Raw genomic sequence first — 25,810 nt, forward strand, 5'->3', positions numbered from 1 at the left:
TATAATGTATTTTACACTGAAGAACTCCCCAAAACAAGTCTTTCAACTCTATCGACGTTATAATAGAATATAGATGACTAACCGATATTACCACATACTTACTTACATCAAATAAAAAGGCTAATACCTAATGTAGCCAATGATTTTTTTATGCAAAGCTATTCAATGCCATACCTATATAACATCATGTCATACTTACTATTAACATATGTATTTTAGTAATTGCCTTATTGGTACATATATTGAATACTGTGGAATTATTCTAGGAGTAGAATAACAAAAAAATATTCTGCGATGAATAAATATTATATACTGTGATACTCGTAAATAATTGTCAAAGTGCAAAAATTAAATAACGCAACGAATCAAATGTCTGATAAATTTTTGTTTCGTAATATAAATGTACTTAAATTGCCAATACAGCGCCTCGGGTCACAGTAAATGCAATGTCAACATAATATCTTTTTTTTTTTGTGTTATAACCACAAACATAATATCTGACACGATATTTATAGAATTTATCTGCAGATGAAGACAAAGATAAAGATAAACCATATATGCGGTCAGATATATTAAACTAGCTATATTATTTTAATCTGTTTATCCTACAAACCTATTAACGCCGATCGATGACATCGACTTCGGACTTACAAGTCAATATAGCTAGTAAAAATACATAACATAATATTAAAATATAACTACTTATAAATACTTACAAATATGCCATTTGTTTTTGGAATGAATTACTTATTATTTATTAGTTATTGTTTAGAATCTGATTAATAATGATATAACAACAATATAATAACTACAATATAATATGGTCTGTGGATTTGTCATACTAAAATATCTATCATCTATGGCAATCTTCAATCATTCGTCGGAAACAGTTATATTAATTTCAATGCAGAAAAAATAGACATAAAATTCATTAAACCATACTTCACTATGTAAGCATATTTCGTTATGCGTAACATAACATGTACCTAACAAATTTTTTGGTCCGGTACCACAATGATTTATATTTTCGATTATGAGTTACAGACGTCACTTCAGGCCTCCTTCTCAGTAGACTAGCTAAATCTTATCAGTATTGACCTCGATTTCTGTCTGTTGTTTTGAGTGAACTTTAACCATTGAAGTGCACAGCGTTTCTTTACAGGATTCAGACACTATAACTGCTTTATTAGGCATCGAAAGGTAGCATCTTTTCAATGGAGCTAGGTAAACATAGTTTATCAAGTCTAGGCCGATTAAAAATTTTGAGCAGTTTTGATCAGAGAAAGAGTATAATGTCTTGATTTCAGTTGCAGTCACTATAGTCATATAAACATACAGTTGAAAATTATCTTCAGTAGATCAACGTGTGATATAACTAAATTGCTTATAATATGAATTTTTGTAATAAACTCGTATGCTATTAGACGTAGGAACGTTAAATAACTTTGATTACAATAAACTATTCGGTAAAACAATTGTGAAATAATTGTGTAACAAAAACTAATTAATATTTTATACAAAACATTTTCCGTAGCATTAACAATTTTATTGTTTTTAAGCCAAGAATTAATGTAAATAAAAAATAAAACTGTGCCAAGGAATTAAAACTTAGATAGATTTTTTAATGAAAATACATTATGTGGAAAGTAAATAAGGTAAATTTATTTTTGGTTTTAGAAATGAACTGAAGAATTTTACCTACATACCTAGTTTAATACACACATAAAATAATAAAATGCATAGAAAAATAATATTAAAAATAGAAGGAAAGTTGATAACTTCTCTACTGTACATTAGGAATTAAGTCTAATTTGTCATTGAGGAGTAAGCCACTGTAATGTATGTATTAAATTTGAATTAAATGATAAATTATTGAGTGTTATACAAAAAATGATTCTAAACGAAGATTGTGGTTTTCCATCATTTTAAATTTCTATGATTTTATTTTATGAAATTATATAACTATTGGAGTAATTCATTTTACTATTAATAATTCGCATGAGCGTGTGAATGGAATGTACAGGAGCTGCATAACCTCCAAAAATTTGTGCCTACTATAAATTTTTGATGAAAAATTATTTAATTATTTAAAATCAATTATTGAGAGTAGGTGTAATCATGGCTAAGTACCTAATACCTATACTATATATTACTAAATATATTTAGTCATGACTCATGGGTATCATTTATTCTGTATCATATTATATATATATACAGTCGGATTCTTTTAAAAATATGCCATATATAACGATATTCCGGGTAAAATGATTCCAAGCAATATATTTAGTTGGTGTTATATCTTATGTGTAGTTACTTTTTATAATCCAGATATTACAAAGTTCGGTTATAACGACTAGATTCTCTAGATCCCATGAAGATCGTTATAAGTGAATTTTACTGTATAGTGTATACTATATGTATACATATACCTAAACAACATTATTATATAATAATAATATATCTAATATCTATATTATAGTATTATTTGATATTATGTTTATAACCGTAGTTAAAGATTTAACTACGAATTCGGGTACAAGAATTTTTTATTTTAAATTATTTAAATTAATAATTGTTTTTATTTTATACAATAGTCAATGATAATATTAAATTTACGTCTCAGATTCTTTATTTTTATCATCAATAAAACAGCACCAAAAAAACTTAAATATATTATAAACTAATTAATATAATATAGAAACAATCTTACTAAATTGTAATATGTCAAATAACTTTTACTAAAATAATTCTGCATTCCCTATGAAAAATTTCTGCGCACGCCTATGGTTGTGCGGTTTATTTTTTGCAATTATTTTAATTTTATTATAGTACATAAGTATATATAGATCCAATTTACAATATACTTATGCTATTTAAATGAACATTTAAATAAAATGTGTTTGCTATTATTATACAATCGATATCGAAAAATAAACCCACTACTTAAGCAAGCCATCATTTTAAACATAATCAAATGCCTATTGTATTTGTACATCACTAATTTGAAACTATATAGTTATTTCTAAGAAAAATATAAAACTATGTTGTATAATAACATTATATTTATTATTTTACTCATGAAGTCATAAATCATAATCAATGTATCACTGACGTATAATTCTCAATTACAATGGGAAATAAATCTCCTCCCACTTCCAAATTAATTTATTAGTAATTATGATATACTAAAAACCAAGTAGAACGTTTATTCACAAAAAGTGAAAAAAAGTGCAGACTAAATACAATAATCATTGGAATAGTGGTCATCATATCATCATTATTATTATACATATACCATGCGATCAAATTGTAAGATAACACTAATTATTTTATCTAAGTGTCCTTGCATATTCGGAGTTCTTCCATTGGATAGAGGTCATTAATATATATATAATTATTTATTTTTGTTTAATTTATAAGAATTGTATTTTTAATATTAATTTTTAACATTTTTATTTATGCATGTATAGCAAAAACTAAAAAGTTCTCTTGAATAAAGAGTATATAGATACCAATATTCCGACTAGATATTAGATTGGGAATCCTTATTTTTCTAACTTTGATTGAATACATTTTTCACTTTGAAAAATTCCAATTATTGATATAAATAAATTGAAGTAAGAAATAATCTACCTCTTGTGTTAATGTATCTACTACCTCATTAGGAATATTTAAAATTAAAATCTTTTCTTATTATAAAGAAAATATCAAGACTGAAGAAATGATTGCTATTTGGGTTCAGTGATTTGTTGGTTTGGAGCCAATGAGATTGTAACGTTTAAATAATAAATTTTTTTTTTTTTTTGATATTTGATACTTGTAGATACGATTAATTGATATTTTTCATTTGATTTTAAAAAAGTAAGGATTTTATTATTATTACATAACTCCTGTTAGATGTGTCATCGAAATAATCAGCTCTAATAGTTGGGTTGCTATTGAAATTTAGATGGGCAGTTTTTGATAGGTGAGTCTCTCAGTAATAAGGGCAATATCTATGTTTTTATTATGGATAAGTTAAAAAAAGTTTGTTACTATGTTGTTTTAATTCATAGGCATTCCAAAGGAATATAAGTTACAAGAAATAATTGATTAGGTTTGAATTCATATTTTATCCAAGATTTTTTAATTAATTTTGTAAGAAGTGAAATAATATTGTATGTAACTGTTTATTACAAAAATTAGTGAAGGGAATTATATAATAACGTTTTACTTGCGATAAATTTGCTTCCCTTATTAAGAGGAAGTTTCTGGACAGTACGTGGTTATAATAATTATAAGAACGTTTTTCTTTTTTTGGAATCCACATATTTAAAATTTAATTTAAATTTCGTAATTTTTGTGTAGATAAATGTAATAATAAATGAAGCGAAAATTATTACGCATATACATATGACGAGTGGCATCAAATTAATATTGTGTAATGAGTAAATAAAATATAAAATTATACGTAAAAATTTCAAATCCCGCAAATTATATATTTGAAATATATCAAAATAAATAAAAAAAAATTTTATTATTAATTTATGGACTTATGGTTATTCATTTTTTAATCACAACAAAAGTTTTGAAAACTAGTTTTGCGTATAAATTACCCGTTTTTTAAAAAAATTTTTACTTTTGATCACCCCTTTTGCTCTAACTAGATCTAATTTATTACCAAAAAACCTCCACAGTCCTCATAGTTAAAAATTGAAGTATTTTTACTATTTCAAGTGATCACAAACTTTGCAAAATCAAGATATACATCACTCTGCGTTTAAGTCTAAAATGTTATACTTCAAATAAAAATAAAACCTTATTACTTTAGAATTTTAAAAATAATTAATATTCTAACTCAGTGTTATTTTCTTATTTAGTTAATTATAATAATTTATAATTATAGATATATAAAGTTTTCAGCAACTTTTTGACGATACTTGTATAATAATTTATACTATTTTCGTATAACTTTTTTCTTAATAAATTCAACTTCAACTTTTTTTCTAATGGTTGAAGATCTAAAAACTACGTGTTATGTGTCAATATGAGTTGATTAAATTGCTTTTTTTTTTTACAGTTAAATTAATTTTAATCCCGAGGTCATGTATAACTTATAATATTATATCTATTGAATACACAAAATTGACAACTATATGTACTATAAAAGAGCCAAACTTAACAACAACAAAAATAATAATAATATACTCATTATATATCTATATCTAGATTAACGTTGAATTTATAAATATTGTTTTACATTGTTTTCATTATTTTTCCCATAAATCGAATCTGTTATTATTATGAACACAAAAAAATTATTTAATCCATTGGTGTTGAACGAATTTTATGCGTCCTCGAAATTGAAATCGAGATTTTTAAGACAGATAAATAAAAGTAATATAATTTAAACACAATAATGCATTTTATCATTTTATACAGTTTTTTCCGCAGTAACACATTATACCATCAAATTGCCGGATGTTAAAATAATTACAAGGTCTTAATAAATTAATAAAAAAGCTGTGTAAAATTAACGTCAAAAAGGTATATAAGACCCAAAGCTAACAGTTTTTTCTACTTACTAGTAAAAAGTATCAAGTATAAATAACTTAAATACTCGTTCAATCATTATATATTTGTTTTGTGTAACAGATTTTAAACAACCAAACTCAATATGATAATCAAAAAGACATTATTGGTATCAGTATTTGTATTTTTCGGTTGTATGTTTTCAATCAATAAGGCAAGTACTTATCCATTCATTAAAACATATATTACTATACATAAATAATAAAATAACATTACGAATAATTCATTGTTTAAAATAAGTTTTAACCTAAATTTTGAGTAAATAAAAAGGTTGTTATTGGTATTAGTTTGTATTTTATAATTCAACTTATTTTAGTAAATATAATGCGTAAAACTCATCAAACAGATAGATATTATCGGCTTAATTTGTTTGAATTATTTGTGTAAATCTAAGAGCCATAAAATTCTAAGTACCATTAATTTCATTTTTACAGAAAATTGCATTACTAATATTAGTTACTTAGATTTAAAAGCACGAATCTTAAAGGGTAAATATTGGAGTGTATCGTGTATAAATTAAATCATGAATATAGAAATATCAATATATCTATAATATGACTACAATAGTTTTTAAGTTTTTAAACTATATACAGGTAATAATTTTGTATTATTTCAATAAAATTATGTATCTACTAACTGTGAATTGTAATTAAATATTTAAATAGATTTTGAAATAATGAGTGTTCGATAAGAGTAACACTCAGTATAAAAAACAGAGCTTCTTCCGCGGTTTTTAAATACTCACTACTCCGCCCGTTAATATAAATATAATAACAAATAACCAAGTAATGAAAAAACTTTTGATTTTAGTTATTTATCTATAAAAAGAGCCCGTTCATAAATTATTTTTAGATCCACGCCTGCTTATTAATTTTTATTTCTGTTTACTTTAGGCTTCTGATGATGCAGATAAAGGGGATAAGGAATTAATGTCAAAATTATTCACAGTGGTTTTTAAATGCTTTAAGGATGCTGATTGGGGTAAATAGCACATTTATAATATATAATTATAATTTACAATTAATCATTAATTTTATTATATTTACAATATTGTTGATAAGGAAAGAAATTAATTTGATGATTTGTGACCTTGTACCTTAAGTCCTAAACAATGATACGGATCAAATAATTTAATATCCTATCCTGCATCCATCACAATTATATTTTTATGAAATAATACAAACTGTACACGAAAGTTACACATATAAATCTATTTATTATTAAGTATTATCGTAGGTAGATAATTAAATATTTATATTTTCTATTATTAAAATATTTAAAATAAATTATTATGTATGGTACAATGTACAATTTACATATTATGTACAATGTACATAATACAATAATTTTTTTTTTTTTTGGGGGGGGGGGGGGTTATCGATTTTTTGGGAAAGCACCTCAAACACCCCCAATCTCTACCTCTGTGTCTGGGTAATTTATTAAGTTTAGAAACCTTATTTTAAAGGAAAAAAAGAAAAAATCACTCATGTACAAATCAGATGAGCTAAGAGCCTAGAAGGCCACCCAATCACCTTTTATATAGATCAGTCGTGGAGAGAATATTTATCCCAAAAATCGAAAGATTTTTTAATTATGTGAGCAGCTATACTTAAAGCTGTTTCTTGTTGGATATGTATATATCTCCCAAATCAAGTTCTGGTGGGATCGTGGACGTAGGTACTGCAATAACACTCCCACGGCGTCGTTGGTTCTAAAAAAAAAAATTGTAGAGATATCTTTAAAGTTACCTACGTAGATAAATTAAATAATTCGTGAAATTTGATACGAACCTATAATGATAGTGAAAAATTGATTAAATATAATAAATTTATTTTTAGTAATCATTGAAATTGATGACTTTAACAATATTTTATTATATTAATTATAATAATCCATAATGTTTTAGGCACGTGCGGTGAAATGGTAACGACTAAATATGATATAACTCAAGCTAAATATAAACAATGTACAGTACGTAATTTACAATTAAATATTAATTCGTATTTTGTATGTTTTTTCAACTATATTAGTTTTTCTACATAAAAATATAAAATGTATTAATATAATGCCTATACATGTAAATATATAATATATTTATATTTTTTATAGTGTCACATGGCATGTGCCGGGGAAGAACTTGGAATGGTAAGTTATTTAAAATTGTAATATTGTTTTATGAATACAGATTATCTTCTGAGTTAATTTTTTAGGGAAGTAATACAATTTTCATCATTTTTTATTTATTTATTAAATGTTTTAGTGGAATCTAAAATGTTGTGGGATATAATTAATATAATATGCATAAAACAATCTCGAAATGAGAAGATAAACTTTAAGCTACTTATATGTTCCCACAAATTTTAATAATCTTAACGAAATTTATGAACACATAGATAGGATTAGGTACTACATAATATAAGTATTGAGTAAGTATAATTCCGTGGTTATTAATATTATTTTTACAAAAAGATTTTCATAATAAATTTAAGGTTGATTCTTATTAAAATAGGTACTAAATTGAATAAAATAAAAGGCACGTTGGGCTTAATAAAAATAGTATAAAAAAATTAAACTCTAAGACTAAAAAATAAGGGCTAAAAAATGTACTCTTTTGTGAAAATGCTCTGGCTTTATACCAACATAATGAATACATTGGTAAAAATTTTTTAAACATAAGACAAATTGATTTGTGACTGTTTGAATTTTCAAATTCACATTTAAACTATAGTAAATCCACAAATTTGTACACTCGATATAGTTGGTAAAAAATTTGTAAAAATTCTAATTTTAAAGCCCTTCTCTTCAATATTTTTTAAAAGCTTTAAGAGCACCTGTATGGCTGTATAAATAAAATACTTATGCTTATTGCTTAAATGCGTAATATAGTTTTTAGAACTTTTGAAAATATATAATTTAAAAGGAAAATAATCTCGTTATATTATCAAAGAAACTAAACTATAATTTTTAAACATTAAGGGGGTTACTGAATAAGTCTAGTTCAGATTTCTACCTTTGAAATAAATTTTAAAATTAACATTATACAATAAACCATTACACAAAGATACATGAAATATTGGAATACAATATACCTATAAATTTTGATGAACATAGTTAATAACCTAATAGGTAAATACATCATAAATAATAATTGAATTGTTTTCTTCACACTTATAGATAAATAAAGATGGACAATCTGAACCTTCCAAATTCCTCGAATATGTGAACCGTATCAATAATTCTAGTATTAAGAGTCAATTGCAACATATTTATGACAAATGTCAAAATGGTAAGTTTTAATACATCACTACTATCATATATCACATATTGTTAGTTATTAATGAATTTTACCTATAATTTATCAATATTTTTTAATACATCAAAACTTCTCTACAATTAAAATATATCATGTTTTTATTTATGAAGTCAAAGGTGTGGAGAAATGTGATCTAGCAGAGCAATTTGCTATATGTGCTTTTAAGGAATCACCAACAGTAAGTAACATCAATTACATAAAGTATAGGTACCTTTGATTTATGAAGGTATGATAATTTAATTTTAAACATTGACTTTTATTTTTGTTTTTCTATATAGCTGAAGGATCGCGTGACTACGTTGATTGAAATGCTAGTGAAGATGAAACCAAAATCGAAATAAATCTCTACAGTCACCCAGTTTTATATAGTTTTCCATTTTCATATCTGTTTGACTTAATAATATTATGTAGGTACTATTAAAATTTTCAGGATCAATAATAATTATATTTACATAATATTTGATTAAATAAAAATGCAATTTTAATGAATTACTTATGTGATTTTCCTATTTATGAAAAAACTTATTCATAAGTAAAGTGATTACATTGGTAATAGGTATCAATAAAATAGCTGATATTTATAATACATTTTGTCCTAATGTTCAGTTTTCTCTACTAATTATTTTAATATGCTTTCTGGAAATTCTAATTTAAATCAATATATTTTCTACTTAAAATCAAAGAGTATCATTTTGAAAAAATATTTCAATTTATTATATATCATTTACTTACATGATAAAAAAATAAATAAATCTTACAATACATAATAATTATAATGCATTATTATTTTGTTAAGTTCGACAATGTAAATCTTTTTCAAATCGGTCATCAAAAAATGTACTATTTAAAAGTGACAAAGTATTCAATTGATTTTCATCGCATATTTTGGCAAAGCATTTGAATTTATTCTTTAAAATCATTAGAGCTGCTTCTGGTGCTAACACGGTGTATACATATTTAACACTCTAAACAAACAAATAAAAATTATATCATTACTCATTATTTAATACATAGATATATTTAACCCTTTGACTCTGCTGTCATATTTACACTTTCTTCTTATTTATAGGATATAGAATAAAAATCTCAAATTAAAAAAAAGTTTGAAAAATAAAATAAATTTGATAAAGTAGCAGTAGAGCCAAGAATAGCAATGTTTTAATAGAACAGTCAAAGGGTTAATAATATTTTAAATTGCAAATAAATTTACTTACTGCAAATTCATGAGGTGGGATATTTAATACTTCCCTTATTTGTGAATATATCCAAACTTTCTGAACAGGATTAAATATTGTTCTTAGCAAAAGTTTAGCTACATATAAATGATACTAAAAATAAAAAATCAACATTAAAAATAACAAGAATAATGGAGCCAAATTATAATTATAAGATCATTAATAAAAAGGTTTTTAGGCCACTTAAATGGTTACATTTTTATGAATAAAGTTGTTAGTGATCTGCCAGAATGCTAATTGAAATGGGCCAATGTATGATATAGGGTTAATTTTAGTAGGGCCTCATATTTTTGAATAAAAATTACATTATTTACCCGATCTGGACGGCGTTTTGCTATTCGTATTAATTCAAATTTATTTTGTTTTATAATCCTTTGAAATGTAGGAAGTTTTAATTCACGTATTACCTTATGACTACACATAAATAATAATACATATTATTATTTATACTTATTTAATTTAAAATTATAAAAATTAAATATAAAATTCTTACACATGGTCTAGAGATAATTCTGAATTAGGTGTTTTTTTGGTTTGTTTTACTTCTTTTGTTTGTTCTAAAATAATAAAAATAAAATAAAATTGATTAATAAGTATTTTTATAATAAAATATATACCTTGCTTAATTAAATTTATTGTCTATTATGAAGTTTATATATTTATTTACCTTTTGTTATCTTTTCTTTATTCTCTTTTGGTATTATACTATAACCTATTAATTATTAAAAAAAAATTGTACTAAGCAGTTTAATTAAATATATTTGTAACTATATAATTTATTCTTACTTAAATAATCAGGTTTTCCACTATCATCATCAATTTCACAGTCAACAACTGGTCCAACGCCTAGTAAAGAAAAAAGTCAATTTTAGAAAAGTAAAAATTAATAATAAATATATTCTTACCATATGGCAAAAATGGTCTTTTTTCTGGTGACAATCTAGATTTTTTTGTTGATTTGAGAACATATGCTATAAAATAAAAATATTAATTAAGATTTACATCTGTAAAAATTAATAATCAGATTATTTATATTATCTTCTATGTCAAGGGTCAGCAATTAAATTCTATGGAGGTCTAGAAAATTTGAAAAAAAATTTTGAAGGCTAATAATAACTTAAATATTAGTCAATAATAGTTATGATAATATAACAATTATTGACTAATATGTAAACAGTGATAAATGATGAATACCATCATGATCTCTAAATTCATCATAAAATAAATTAAATATATATTATGTGTGGAAAACCAGCAATAAAAAATATTTTTTGCGGTCCAGTTATTTTCCCTCCATGCGCTGCCTCTTGCCAACCCCTGTTCAAAAAAATTCATTAAATCTCAAATTATAATAATCAAAAATTTATATAAACTTTGATAATTATGTTTTTACAACTTAGTATTTACCGAGGTATTTATTAATACTCGCTTACAAATTATTTGCACAACAAAATTCACAAGTGGAATTGGATATTTGTATTTTATTTTATTTAAAGCTATAATAAATTTTGAATCTTATTAAAAATAATGATTTTTTTATTGATTGAAGATTAAAATTAGGAACATTATTGTAAATTGTTGATATAATAATGAATAACTCTAAAGTCAAATGCAGTATAAACTAATTTAATGTTAAAGTCAAAGCTAGGTAAATTAACCAACTTTTTTAATCAATTTAAGTTATCTTAAAAAAAAAAAATTATTAAGATAAGTTAAACCTAATTTTATATTTATATTATTATTATTATTTCTAATTAGCAGACTGGTTTCATCTAGACAATTCAAGTGACCATGACAATAATATTTTCATCATTGCACTCACATAATATATACAATTAAGTACAATATTATTCAATTTTAAAATGTAATACAAATAATAACCAGAAATCAATGCAAGATAAAACAGTTCATAATAAAAAATACTGTAAATATTTTACAAATAACTTTAATTTCAATAAAACAACTAAATTACAATTATTTATGAAAATAAATAACTTAGTTATTTTCTAACATTCAATTTTTTTTTTTTTTTTACTAATTACTGCCCAACTTTGGCTTAAAATATAATTTTTACTAAAAATTAATATTTTTCAAATATTTTATTGTTTATATATTATTACTTATTAATAAATAATATGAATTGAATAATTTAAAATATTTTAACATAACATAACCAATATATTTATATAAGCATTATTGTGAATAGTAATAATTTTAAGAAATTGTACTTATTTAAATTAAAATATTTTTTATAAATAATATGGAAATTATGACAGGGAAATAACATAGTTAATTTTTTTTTATGATTTTGTTTAGTATATTTTTTCAATAATAATTAAAAGTAGTAGAACTTTATACAGATTAATAATTATTGAAAATTAAAAATAAAACTTTTTAAAATTTAACAAAAGCATTAATTAGACTGATTTGGATTATTTAATTTAGTTTAATGTTAGTATGTGCTTGATGTTAAATTCATAGCTCTAATTATAATTAATTACCCTATTATTATCAAAATATCAGTTAGGCATCAATAATAATATGGATTAAGTCATAATAATATTTATTAATTTTATTTTAGTATAGATATATATATATAGAAAATTGGCGCAATTAGGTGAACAGAGATTTATGCATGCCTAACTTTAAAATGTGCACCCTCAACATTTACAACATTTTACTATTAAAATTTAAATATTTAGAAGTAAATATTGTCATTAATTATATATTTTGTACTATATTTTACACTGAGAAAAATAATTAAGTATACATAAATATATTCCCAGCGCTATCTGTGAGTTCATCACTTTTTGTGCACCTTTTAAAATATTGGTCTAATTGCACCTATGATATAGTATACTATATTATTAAAATGCTCTATATAATTATTATAAATAATTTATTTAAAACACTTAAAAATACCTGAATATCTGACTTCGTGTTCACCAATTTCCGGATCTGCATCCCAATCAGATTTAGAAACTCTTTTTACCATACTTATCTTAGCATATAGAACCTGATTGAAACACAGCACAAAAACAAAACATAGTAAAATAACACATGCTTTTAATAGTCATATAAACATAAAATTATAATTTTTGTTTTTTAATTTTTTTTTAAATTTATGAATATATTATAATATATAATACATTATACTTAGGCAAACTATTCCAATACAAAAATAAAATTTAAAATTTAATGAAAACTCAGAAAACTTCAAGTAATATTATTTAACTTTTGGAGAAGCTAGGGCAATAGAGCATACATATTATTATAATACAATTCATACTAATATTGCATTCAAAATTGAAGCAATACTAAAAATTTAAAACTTAAAAATATATATAACTGTAAAAGCAGTTAAAAATTAAAGAATCCAGGTAAAATTTTTCAAAAAAGTCTAAATAAAATACCAAACTCCTTCAAATACCGTAAAATATTTTTTTTGTCTGATGTATTATGATCTGAAATTATATTAAATAATAAATGAATCAATAAGGTTGAATCCTTCTAGATTTCTATCTTAAATTTTTATAAAACTAAAATTTTTTTGGCATAATGCTATAACTTATAAGCATGTATGTTTTGAAAAAGATAATCAATTATTAACATATATGTCAAAGGTCATAGAGAAATTAAATCATCATAAACATATAAACTTTAATTATGAAGTATTGTTAAAATTTCCAAAATAAATAAATTAATGCACTTTAAAATATTTAAGACGCTTTTCCTTCTCTTTATATATTATCAAAATTAAATTATACATCAAAGAAAAATCTTTCAATTAAAAACAGTGATAAAATAATTACTGTTTATCAATGATATAATTAATTATATTTAATACCTACTTAACTTCTTTCTTTAATCAGATAATTAGAAATTGATATTGTACCTGGTTTTATAAATGTATTATGTACCAAAGTTACCAATAGAATTAATCAATGCAGTTATAAATTAAAAATACACTTAATCTTCATAAAATGCTTCTTATTTTTTAAGATGATAAGAATAATCAATAGATTTAATGATTTATTTATCTTTAGTACATGGTTTATTTAGGTATTTTTTATGGATTTTAAAAATAGCTAACAGTCTAAAAATAATTGGAATTAAATAAACTGTAGTTAGTATCACATATTATGTTGTAAATGTAGTATTAACTAAAAATTACTAATTTTAACTAATTCTTTTATATTATAGAGAAATTAATAAGTAATAAAAATGAGTTATACCAACTCGTGAAACTATTGATATTTTTTACTAAAAGTTGGATTATGGCAGTATTAGTTCATAGACACACAGCTTTTAATAATATTTAATAAACCAAGATATTAAACTTTACAAATTTATAATTTATCAATAATATAAAATTAAATTTTACAGGTGAGATTGAAATTTTATTGTACTAAGTAAAATTTTTAATCAATACATCAAATTCGTGCTAATATTTTATATAAATACGAAATTGAATTTTTTTTATCTTTAGAACAAATTGTATTAAATACATTATATAATAATAATTAAATGTCTAGAAAATTTATATTTATATTTTTCAATTAAATTAAAAATAATAGTGAAATAGCTACATCGCCATTTTTAATATTATCAAAAAACAAATTATTGTGCATACCAGGTTCTTGAAACTATTTTCATCAAAGTAAAAAAAATGCTATTAAGATATTTTATAATTAGAAAATAAATTATAGACAGTAAATCTATAATAAGCACTAATTACAATAAGAAAAAAATACAAAGTAATAACACTTATACAAAAAGAGCAATTGTAAATACTTAAGTAGGTACTTTAAAAAAAGAACATACTTTAAAATTAATGGTGTGTATTTATCAAGCAAATAAATTTGAATATTATAAAATAGCATTATTCAAGTTTAAATTGAAAAACTTTACCTAATTAAAAATAATTATATGATTAGTAAATTAAAACATGTTTATTTCTCTATTATTTCAAATAAAGTATAATATACGACTATAGTAGTGAAGTATGGGTACACTATATGATATTATTTACTTACCAGCTTAATCTTTAACCAACGAAATGACCCATCATTTGTAGTGGGTAGTGGAAGTAGAGCACACCCATACGTTTTTCATAATATCGATATAAAATAAGAACCATTAATATATAGGTAGTTGATAGTGTACTTTTGAAAATTACAAGAATCCGTTAAAGCTTCATTTCGTCTAGCGAAACAAAAGTTAAATTGTAAAATCATTAATTAAAAAAAAAAACACTCCGTGTCTATGTGTAAACTTAGAACGCACGTGAATGTGAAAAATTAATAATACCTAAAAAGTAAAACCATTATTTATGCAGAATATTATTTAACTGTTTAGTGTTGAGTGTTTACTGTTAAAGTTAGGCTTTAAGCTTATAAGTTATAAGCTATAATATGACATATCATACAATATACATCCATTTCATTATCACTTTCCAAGTTAGAATGGCGGATCGTGCTACTGATAATAGCACTTAACAACTATAATTTTTTATCTTTATTATTGTTACTATTTTCATAATTCTGTTCAATGTTCAATGGTTCTTCATTGGTGATATATGGTCAGATAGTCAATTGACAATTATTATACTTTTAATAATTGAAGCCTACATAGCCGCCATGTATAGGTAGGGCAATGTTTATAATCTGCTATCAATATGGTATGTGATAAGTAGCTAATATAATATGTAGACACTAATATTATAGTAAATAGTAATATGGAATTTAAAAATTGTAGCTATTTATTTATTACTATTTAATATTTAGGTATTAATGCAATAAAATAATAAATAATGCATACTGCATAATGATAAAAGAGAAATAGGTGCTTATTTTTTCTAATATTAATGTTTAATAAAATTCAAGTACTATTAATAAATGACGTAAATTTGTGAAATGTGGAAATTTATTATTTATACGGCAGGGACATACAAAGAAATTGATGTTATTATTTCCAATAGTTTGGAAAATTAAATAATTCTCCGCAACACTAACAATTTAGATTTCATTTATTGTCTGTTAAGCTGTTAACAGTTACCTAACAACAATACAGCCTAAAAGATACTGTAGGTACTCGTTAAAGAAAGGCTTAACAATTTTTATCGTTGCCAATGCTATAAAACTTATTTCAACATGGAGAAACTTGAGTTTGGTCCCAGATTTCAAAAACAGCATGATTTGGGTCCCGGTTTACTTTATATAATAGGTACACGAGTTGGGTCCTAGTAAATTTTATAGAGTAAGTACATGAGTTGGGACTAACCTATTTGCGTTACCTACCTAGAAGACACCACGTGGAGATTGGCTAGAATGTTTCCCAAAAATTTTGATTTTTGTTATGTTAAGGTCTGATGTAAAAATTATTAAAATATTAAAATTATTATTAAATAATTAGATTAATTTTAGAAAATAAAAAATATTATATATTATTTAGTAATAAATATTTGTATTAAAATAAAAAATAAGTAATAAATATTTGTACTAATATAAGCTAGGGAATAAATTTAAATGACACTTCTTTTACAAAATTTAACCGCGTCAATTCTCCACTAGTAAAAGAAAGCATCTTTTCTCTTAAAAAATAACACTACAAAACACTATACTTATTTTATTTTATATTTTATTAGATGGACACTTCTAGCGTTGATACGTGCCGATATACTGGCAAGTTACAATATGTTATCCGGCGACAACTGTCCGGTTACGTTGTATTATACGTCTTATTAAGATAAGATATGATATTATTATTATTATTTAATAATATAATAATAATAATAATATATATATATTACCACGAACCCAACTCGTGTTTTTTTTAAGGGATAAAATATCTCGGGACCTAACTCGCGTTTTCCCTTCAGTATCCTTAGGGCTTAGGCTAGGTATAAGTATAGGAAATATATTACATTATACTTACTAGTTACTATATAAAATTATAAAGTACATAATTTATTGAAGTAAATACAAATTAAAAATCACATAAAATATTAGAAAAATATGTGAATGATAATAACAAAACGTTGAAACCCAAAAGCGAAAATTCATTTTGCGATTTTGTATCTTAATAGTAGGATAAAAGCACAAAAATAAATATTTTACACGTTACGCTATAAGTTTATTTTTAATTATTAATTATTCATTTTAATTAAATGTATAATATTTTTTATACCTAATTCAAAAATACATCAATAGTGATCGAGTCCAGTTGAAGTTTAATATTATCGTATCGTATTTTACCGTAACGAATTACGGTGAAGGTTGATAAACATTTAAAATAACTATACAATATAATATACAGTATTTCTAACTGATAAAATACACTTTATTTTTGTGAAATTTATTTGCACTCATGGTTTGTTAAAAAGGTTTTTATTTTGTGCTTATGGAATATTTATTTTTGGGCTTTTGGGTTGCATTTAGTCTATTTAGGTTAAATTTTGCGTTTATAGGCTATAGCCTTAATAAAAAATTCAAATGTCAAACTTACCCAAACCCAATGTTAACACAAAATAAAAATAAAAAAATAATTAAAGAAAATAGATTTAACATTTTTAATAAAATACTTAAAATTAGGTACCTACAAAACATATTAGATATAAAATATACCTAAATTTAATTATTACATAAATGATTTGTAAATAAAACTAATTTATTTAACTTAATAAGTTATGAGTGTTATGAAATTCTATTATATCTGTTACTGGTTGTTTTATTAATACAGATCGTTGTTTATTAAATTATTTGAGTCTTATGCTTAAATATCTTTAATTAAAATAGTGATCAAAATAATTTTATGATGTCATTCCAAAATACTACAATGGCAATCTAAATTACTGAATATATTATGATTAATAATATATTTTATTTAATTCAAGCACACTAAGGTTTATTAAAATTAAAAGAATTTATTCAGCTTCCATTATTATTTTAAATGAACTCCCAGATCCTAAAATTAAGCCATTATTTTGTCTTAAATTAACAAATTTATTATGCAAATAATCAAGTACGTAGAAGGCTATTTAGTTTTATATAAATATATGTGGAATGTGGATCATACTGAACATAGTTAATTCATAGAATAATATAATTGTTATAATTTACCTATAAGTTAACAGGTGATGGAAGATGGAGGTATGATCAACATTATTGTTCTATGGTATGACATGATTGTTCAATGCGATCCATACACAACACGCATAATTGATTCTACTCGCGTTTTATCCGTTGTATGTTATGATGTGGGATGCCACTAGGACGTAAGGTTTATAGAAAACACTAAATAGTATAATATCTATTATATAATATAAACCTTGGCCAGGACGACGTAGAGAATGTATACATATCGACCCACACGGTTCGATAATTGATATCCATTATCCATATCGAGAACGTGCACGAAATTACGTTATCTATCGGAATTTAGAGCTTCGGCGGCGCTGCACAGTGTTCATACCTACGAGCTACGGCTCGATAATCGATAATGTTGTCATAGATTTATTGTATCACCGTTGTCGACGTCGACCGACATAAATCATGTACGTTCCCAAAATAAGTGAACACGGAAAAAGTCCGACTGGAAAATTTAATAATAATACAGAACGTAGATATTTTAATGCATATTGCATGTGATGTTACTGATGTTTTAAATAGAAACACTGAATTAACCTAAAGTTTAGTGACGTAGAAGATGTATAATTATTTTAATTGCACATCCCAATACCTAATTTCCGAGGTAATGACTGTTTTAAAAAAAATATTTTGTACAACATTTTTTTTTTTTTGTTTTTCAATCCGGAGATTGGTTTTTAACAAATGTTTCACAATAAATGACTTCTCCATTTTTCTCTAAATGTACAACATTATACATTATATAATAACAACACAAAATATCGTTTTATTGTTTACGGAGGGATAAGGGAATGGTACATTAATTCTACATTTTATCAGTCAACATTTTAATAAAAAAATAAAAAAATAAATAACAAATAAAAATTAAGCAAATGTCTATATGGATTTGATATCTCAGTAGGTACGACTTATGGTATAATGTAAAATACCTATAAAACATAAGTACATACAATTCTTATATTATTATAATATCATTAATATCTATTGACTATTTTGTAAATTTTGATAGAATACCTTGTATAGTTGTACCTATAACCTATGTCCTATATAATATTACAAACACATTTGTTGTGTTCTCTTTTAGTTTAGTCCTATTTAAGGGTTTGAGTCCATCTTCAAAATAGAAATAGATATATTTTTAGAAGTTTTAGGATTCAAGAAATTGAAGATTAAGTTCATTTTTTTAATACTTTATCTTTATTATATATTTTTATATTACATAATAAATTATTTATTATATTTAACTAAACTAAGAACACTTAAACGAATACAATTTTCGAGATAATTTTTAAATATATTTAAAAAGCTACTTTGAATACTGTATTGTGTTTTAAAAATACATAATGCAATACATTTGTTAATTTTTTCATAGCTTTAAGATTATTCCTTTTTAATTACAATAAAAATAAAAATTTGTTTTTCTCCATATTATAAAAAAAATGACTGGGAATATTTATTTCACCCCCATGTAACGACTAGATCTGATGTATTTCTAGTAATTGTTCCCAAAAATATTTCAAGAGTATTTCTACTTTTCTTTAAGGTGGTGATGTACATAAAATAAAACACACTTATCATTGAAAAGTTTAAGCCTATGCATTAATTATTCTGTTTAAAATCTTCAATTTTAAAATACATACAATAATTGTATTTTAATTAAAAATCATTAACTAACTATCTTTAAATTTTTGTCTTTTGAATCAGTTTCATGAACAAATTATGTGAAAATAAATAAATTAACTAATGGTTAATAATCAAATTATAAAAATATATATTTTAAAGTTGTATATTTACTTTTATTGATATTTATTTTTTATACAAATCACAACTATTTACGTTACAATTATTTTTCTGTTTGAACTTATTGTTGAAAGCAATAGACATGTTAAAACAACATAATATATAATGTTAGTTGTTACTAGAATACTTTAGATGTTTATAGTTTATATTTATTAATTTAAATTTTGCTAGTAATTGATATATTAAATTAAACTGGTTAAAGTGTAATAATTTATAACGATGGTTGTTGTGCATTTTTCATTATAAATCGTGTTGATAATAAATGTTAATTATTACGAAATTATGGATATTAGGCAAGATCTTCTAAGAAATGCTATTAAATTAATAAATGGTTCTAAGAAATAATTCAGTTTTTTTAGATTTATAAGTAATAGACACGTCATTGATTATATGATTAATAATTATTAGTAGTAGCCTAATAAGTTAATAAAAGGACATTTTTATACTTACTTAAAAATTAAGAAATCTAACTACTTAAAATATATTGTTACTTGCTAGTTTTTATGAGAAACCAAAAAAACACATATCATCGCACGTTTCTCTTTTTCTAAGAAAAGTTCAAAATATATAAAAATAAACAATAGTCAATTGTTACCACTGACCAGCCGAAAAAAAAATAAATATTATTTTTCCACCCACTGATTATTAATTTGTAGTTATAATATTTGAGGATGTGACCTCGACTACTCAATATAAATATTTTTGAGTTAGGTATAAAATATAACATTGCATTCCATGGTCAAGAACCAGTATAACGAAGTGGGGTTTATTATCATCGTATGTGTGCGTGTGTGTGTTGTATAATTAACTAATTTAAACAAATCTACAATAAACTGTAGGTCTGTTTACCTTGTTGATTAGTATAAACAGAAATATCAATAAATTCTTAGTTAGAATAAGATATTAAAACTATTTTATTAATAATGAAGAATTATACAAGCTTAAAATATTTTTTGATTGTGTTAATATTATGTTTCATGAATTTGGAATACAATGCACAAATACTGGAATTATATGAAGGTACGATTACATTTTATTATTTTTATTATAGTCCACTTTCCAAAATAATTGACATTATCAGAGATAATGATGGGCGGAGTATAGACTTATTGGTTTTATAATAAATAATAATCTATATTTTCTTTAGAGTATATTATAAGAGTTAAATATAATAAGATATCATATTCGTAAATTGTTAATTAAACGCAGATTACTCTAACAGAGAAGTCATAGGAAGGTATACGAGAATAATATTTTTCTTTAATATACTAGTCATATTAATGTAATATATTTATATTTCATGTGATAGACATTATTTTAGATTCTAAGTGGAGAAATGCATTTATTGATTTTGTGATGATGAGACGATGAGTACCTATATGCTTTTTGTGTATGTAAACAAGATTTATTAAATAGGAAAAGAGTTTTAATTTTTTAATTTAAATATATGATAGTCAAGTAATTATAGTCAGTATTTTTGAGAGATCAAAATTAAAAATTATCAGGAATTATGGAAATTTTTACTGAAAACTAGTTCTCAATAAAATTGTATTATTATTCAAAAAACAAGTTACGTTACGTAGGTACTTAAATTTTTTACCAAGAGTTTAAATTAGAATTTTTTATACAATTATGTATTGTATACATTTCAAAATATTTTGATTAAATTTGAGCTATTTATACATATGTGTAGTTTTTAATAAAAATTTAAAAAAAATCTGAAATAAAATAAAGTAATATAGTTTGAAATATAGATTAACAAACTGTCTTTATCTAGTATAATTTTTCATTCGCAATAATTTAAAATACATTACAGTAGTTACTTACTCAATGACGAGGTATACTCGATATCTACTGTACAGCGTAGTGATTACCCTTTTTTATATTTTATTTTTATTTATTGTACATTTTTTTAACGCTTTAAACAATATTTTTAAAGAAATGTGACGACAAATGACAATATTAAATAATTAACTGTTATGTAAACTGCATTCAAAATATTTAAAAAAAAAGTTTTTTTTTATCTCAAAAAAGTCTAAATTATTCAAATTTATGTATAATTATTGATTTAGTTTTCATTTAAAAGTATGAAAACAATAAATATTTTGATTATTTCGATAAATTTTTATTAGTCCGAACAATTCTTGTGGTATTTTCTGATCACCTAAACGTTTGAAAATAATGTATTTAAACTTAAAAGACAACAGACTTCAAAATATCTCAACCAACATAATAATTAAGATTTTAATATGACATAATTCTTACTTAATAAACAGATTTTTATACTATTTAAGTATAAAATAATATTTACCACACAAGATAATTAAAATATCGATCGAATTTTGTATTTTTTTCATTTTATATTAAAGTGTTAATTATATCAATAAAATTACTATTAACATATATAGGTATTTATATATTATTCTTGTGTAGGTGATATTTGCCGCAAAGGTGATGGCAGATCTCCCAACTCCATTTGTCGGAAAATTGAAAACTGTCCAGTTGCAAAGGAAGGACTTAAGAAAAATATTACACCGCAACTATGCTCATTCAGTGGATCAATTCCAATAGTTTGTTGTCCGCCAGAAAATAAAACCCTCACCACTAATCCATCTACTTTTACAACAAAAAAACCAATAGTGAAAACATATTCAGCTACTGAAAGTATGTATATTACTGTATACTACTGTGATAAGTAATTTACTCAAAATATTCTTTTGTAATAATTTATCTAATAATTATTCTTATATATTTTTAATTCACGCATAGTGTGCGCTGAGTATTCAGAATTAGTTTATTATAAGATCAAGGACCCAGTATTAATATCAGATCAGAATAATTATCTCAAAGTTAAAGATTGCTATGATGCCATTACCTTGATTACCAACGGTACAGAAGCTAAACCAAAAGAATTTCCTCACATGGTGATAATATGAAACATCTATTTAATATTTATTTTTATTATATTTATACATAATTACAGGCTCTGTTGGGTTATAGCGAAAAACCGGACATTTATTCATGGAATTGTGGAGGGTCGTTGATAAGTAAGAATTTTGTATTATCAGCAGCCCACTGTGAAAAATTCGGCAATAAACTTACAATGTATGTTTACTTACATTAACATACATTATATTTAATCTATAAACTGTTATAAAAAAATCTATATTTTTAGGAGATATGCACAATGGGCCCGCTTAGGTGATCTAGATTATCTATCGGAAACTGACGAGGCGAGACCTAAAGATTATAGGATAGTAGAACGCATAGTACATCCAAATTATAAACCACCTTCTTTGTATAATGATATAGCATTATTTCGTTTAGAAAGAGATGTAGATTTCTCGCCATTTGTACGACCTATTTGTCTCAATACAGATCATTATTTAACACCCCCAGCAATAATAGCTACAGGATGGGGAAGAACAGAAACAGGTAAGTTAATTTTTATATTCAATATTTTATATGATATACCTAAATACATTTACAAATTACAATTTATAAATATAATGAAAATACAAATATTTAGCTGCACTTTCTAGCTCGCAATTATTAAAAGTACGCATAGACACTATTCCGGCAGCAGAGTGCGATAAAAGTTTCTTATATCTGGCAAATAGAAATAAAAAATTATCACAAGGAATAGTTGATGATCTTATGATATGCGCTGGCAATCCAGAAGGCGGCAATGATACTTGTGGAGTAATTATTTTATATTTCTACACAATTAATTACATTTCTGCCTTTTAAACATTTTTTTAATTACAATTTATTTTACAATGTTATAGGGAGATTCCGGTGGTCCGATTCAAATAAAACACAATAAGTACATATGCATGTATTCACAAATAGGAATAACATCATTTGCGGGGCCATCTTGCGGAGAAAAGGATTCGCCTGCTGTTTATACTCGGTTATCGAAGTACATTTCATGGATTGAACAAATCGTTTGGCCAAAAATTAAATAACTAATGAGTAATGGCTAATACAGCTTTGAATTAAATTTTACTTATCTCCATTTAAAATCATAATATATGATCATATTCAAATTTATATTTTAATTGTTTATAGATAAGCTGTGATTTATGTTAATCTTTATTAGGTTTATACTCCAATATTGTCTGTATCTATAAAATAATATTAAATGTAAAATAAAGAATACAGATAAGTAAATTTTTTTTTTTAATATAATACAATCCATTTTAATTATTCATCATTCACCTATTAAATTTATAAACATAATTGCTAAACGGCTAATGAGCAATTAACAGAAAATATGTCCATCACTCTTTTAAAAATGTTTAGCAAAAAATAAATGTATGTATTATAATCAATAATATGTTAAAATAATAAATTATTCAATAATATAGTTATTGAAAATAAAAATGTGCGTGATTCGACAACATCGTATGTAGAAATATAATAGAACGAATATTTTTGTGGACTCGTAGTTGTATTGATCTATTCTCGAGATTAGAATATCCAATAACCCATTGTTACATCAAACACGACCTATTGCCCATATTACAATGGGCAGAAAGATGAACGATTAGCAGCAAATGAATAACTGAAAATAAGACAACTCCGCAGATACTCAGATGACCCCACCTTTAGTCATAATCTGTGCACATCAATGTCAACTGTCAAGTTCAAGTCGGTCAGTACCCTTAATCAAGCATACAGTAATAGTCAATAAGCGCAAAATCGTTTATAAGTACAAAAGTCTGAGACTAATGTACATAAATTAGAAGTTGGTCATAAAGATAGTAATATTTGATAATAATTATAACTTATAACTTATCATATAGATATTAAAAATTCTAAATTGATCATTTTTGGTTTTTTTTTGCCTTTTTGTATTTTTCTTGATGGTGTAAAACATTTAGAGATATTACTTGATTGAGTAACTATATCTTGTAAAAAAGATAGTTTTTAATTTTTATACATATAAAAATCGTTTTCAATTGTTATATTTGAATGCTTTGTACATAATTACTTATCTATGATTTATATTTTATACATTAATGAAATATATTATAGGTAGACAACTCTAGCTAGATATTTAATACAATACTATACTTATAGTTCACAATATACTAAAAAAACATTAGATTATTAAATATGTGTTTCTTTAAATATTTTGTTATTTTATATCTCAATGATAATGCTTGGGTACCAATGTAATTGTTTTTGTTATTACGATTTATATTACTGAATAACATTTGGAAGCTTTTATAATTTATCAATGTATTATTAAATATCTATAAGTTTTGTCATATAGTATGAAATATTTGATATTATATCCTGTTTAAAATGTTCAAAGTTAATAGATATAAAAAATCGTGTTTTGTTAACAGTAAAATTATTTAGGTTTTAAAATGTTTAAATCATCAAACATTTTGTTTTGATATGTTTCTTCGCATTTTAGATAAATTAACCTTTAAATAAATATCAAAAAGTAAGTATTACAACTTTTTTAAATTGTTCAAAATTTAGTTCAAGTAGCCATACGTATATTGGGTAGATGACAGTCAATAAGTGTCTATAAGGTGTCTATTAGTGTATAATACTACTTTCGTTCAACTGATAGTAGGTACTAGGTACTAAATAGGTAGTTATTAATGTACTAGGTAAAAAAAATTGAATATTACTGTATTAATATAACCTTGTTTATTATAACTTATTTAAGTTAGCATTAATAATAATAGCACGTTCATTATTTTTATCTATATCAGTACAAGATA

At 23.8% G+C, this 25,810-nt stretch overlaps 3 protein-coding genes across 5 annotated transcripts; 2 read left to right on the forward strand and 1 right to left on the reverse strand.

The window, feature by feature from the left end:
• Window positions 1–5,543: 5,543 nt before the first annotated feature.
• Window positions 5,544–9,314, forward strand: LOC112599143. Its single transcript, XM_025345911.1, has 7 exons — window positions 5,544–5,725; window positions 6,465–6,552; window positions 7,478–7,542; window positions 7,681–7,716; window positions 8,746–8,857; window positions 8,995–9,062; window positions 9,163–9,314. The coding sequence occupies exons 1-7, from the start codon at window positions 5,657–5,659 to the stop codon at window positions 9,223–9,225; spliced, it is 501 nt and encodes a 166-aa protein (XP_025201696.1). The 5' UTR covers window positions 5,544–5,656; the 3' UTR covers window positions 9,226–9,314.
• A 321-nt stretch (window positions 9,315–9,635) lies between these two features.
• On the reverse strand, window positions 9,636–18,376 carry LOC112599142. 3 transcript variants are annotated; one of them, XM_025345908.1, is made up of 10 exons: window positions 18,240–18,373; window positions 15,156–15,324; window positions 13,042–13,135; window positions 11,025–11,090; window positions 10,906–10,965; window positions 10,787–10,831; window positions 10,613–10,676; window positions 10,434–10,533; window positions 10,099–10,212; window positions 9,637–9,849 (listed from the first exon to the last, which is right to left on the reverse strand). In XM_025345908.1, the coding sequence occupies exons 3-10, from the start codon at window positions 13,112–13,114 to the stop codon at window positions 9,676–9,678; spliced, it is 696 nt and encodes a 231-aa protein (XP_025201693.1). In that variant the 5' UTR covers window positions 13,115–13,135; window positions 15,156–15,324; window positions 18,240–18,373; the 3' UTR covers window positions 9,637–9,675. The 3 variants fall into 3 exon arrangements, with proteins under 3 accessions (XP_025201695.1, XP_025201693.1, XP_025201692.1); XM_025345907.1 differs by lacking the exon at window positions 18,240–18,373 and adding an exon at window positions 15,430–15,580; XM_025345910.1 differs by lacking the exon at window positions 15,156–15,324 and having other exon boundaries at window positions 9,636–9,849; window positions 18,240–18,376.
• A 2,537-nt stretch (window positions 18,377–20,913) lies between these two features.
• On the forward strand, window positions 20,914–24,201 carry LOC112598927 (serine protease snake-like). Its single transcript, XM_025345594.1, has 7 exons — window positions 20,914–21,086; window positions 22,500–22,730; window positions 22,836–22,990; window positions 23,050–23,171; window positions 23,242–23,501; window positions 23,596–23,768; window positions 23,855–24,201. Exons 1-7 carry the CDS (start codon window positions 20,990–20,992, stop codon window positions 24,032–24,034), a joined length of 1,218 nt encoding a protein of 405 aa, XP_025201379.1. The 5' UTR covers window positions 20,914–20,989; the 3' UTR covers window positions 24,035–24,201.
• Window positions 24,202–25,810: the final 1,609 nt, after the last annotated feature.

This window comes from Melanaphis sacchari, unplaced genomic scaffold, assembly GCF_002803265.2.
Source record: "Melanaphis sacchari strain LSU unplaced genomic scaffold, SCAv2.0 Contig4_pilon_pilon, whole genome shotgun sequence".
NCBI classification, from domain to species: Eukaryota; Metazoa; Arthropoda; class Insecta; order Hemiptera; family Aphididae; genus Melanaphis; species Melanaphis sacchari.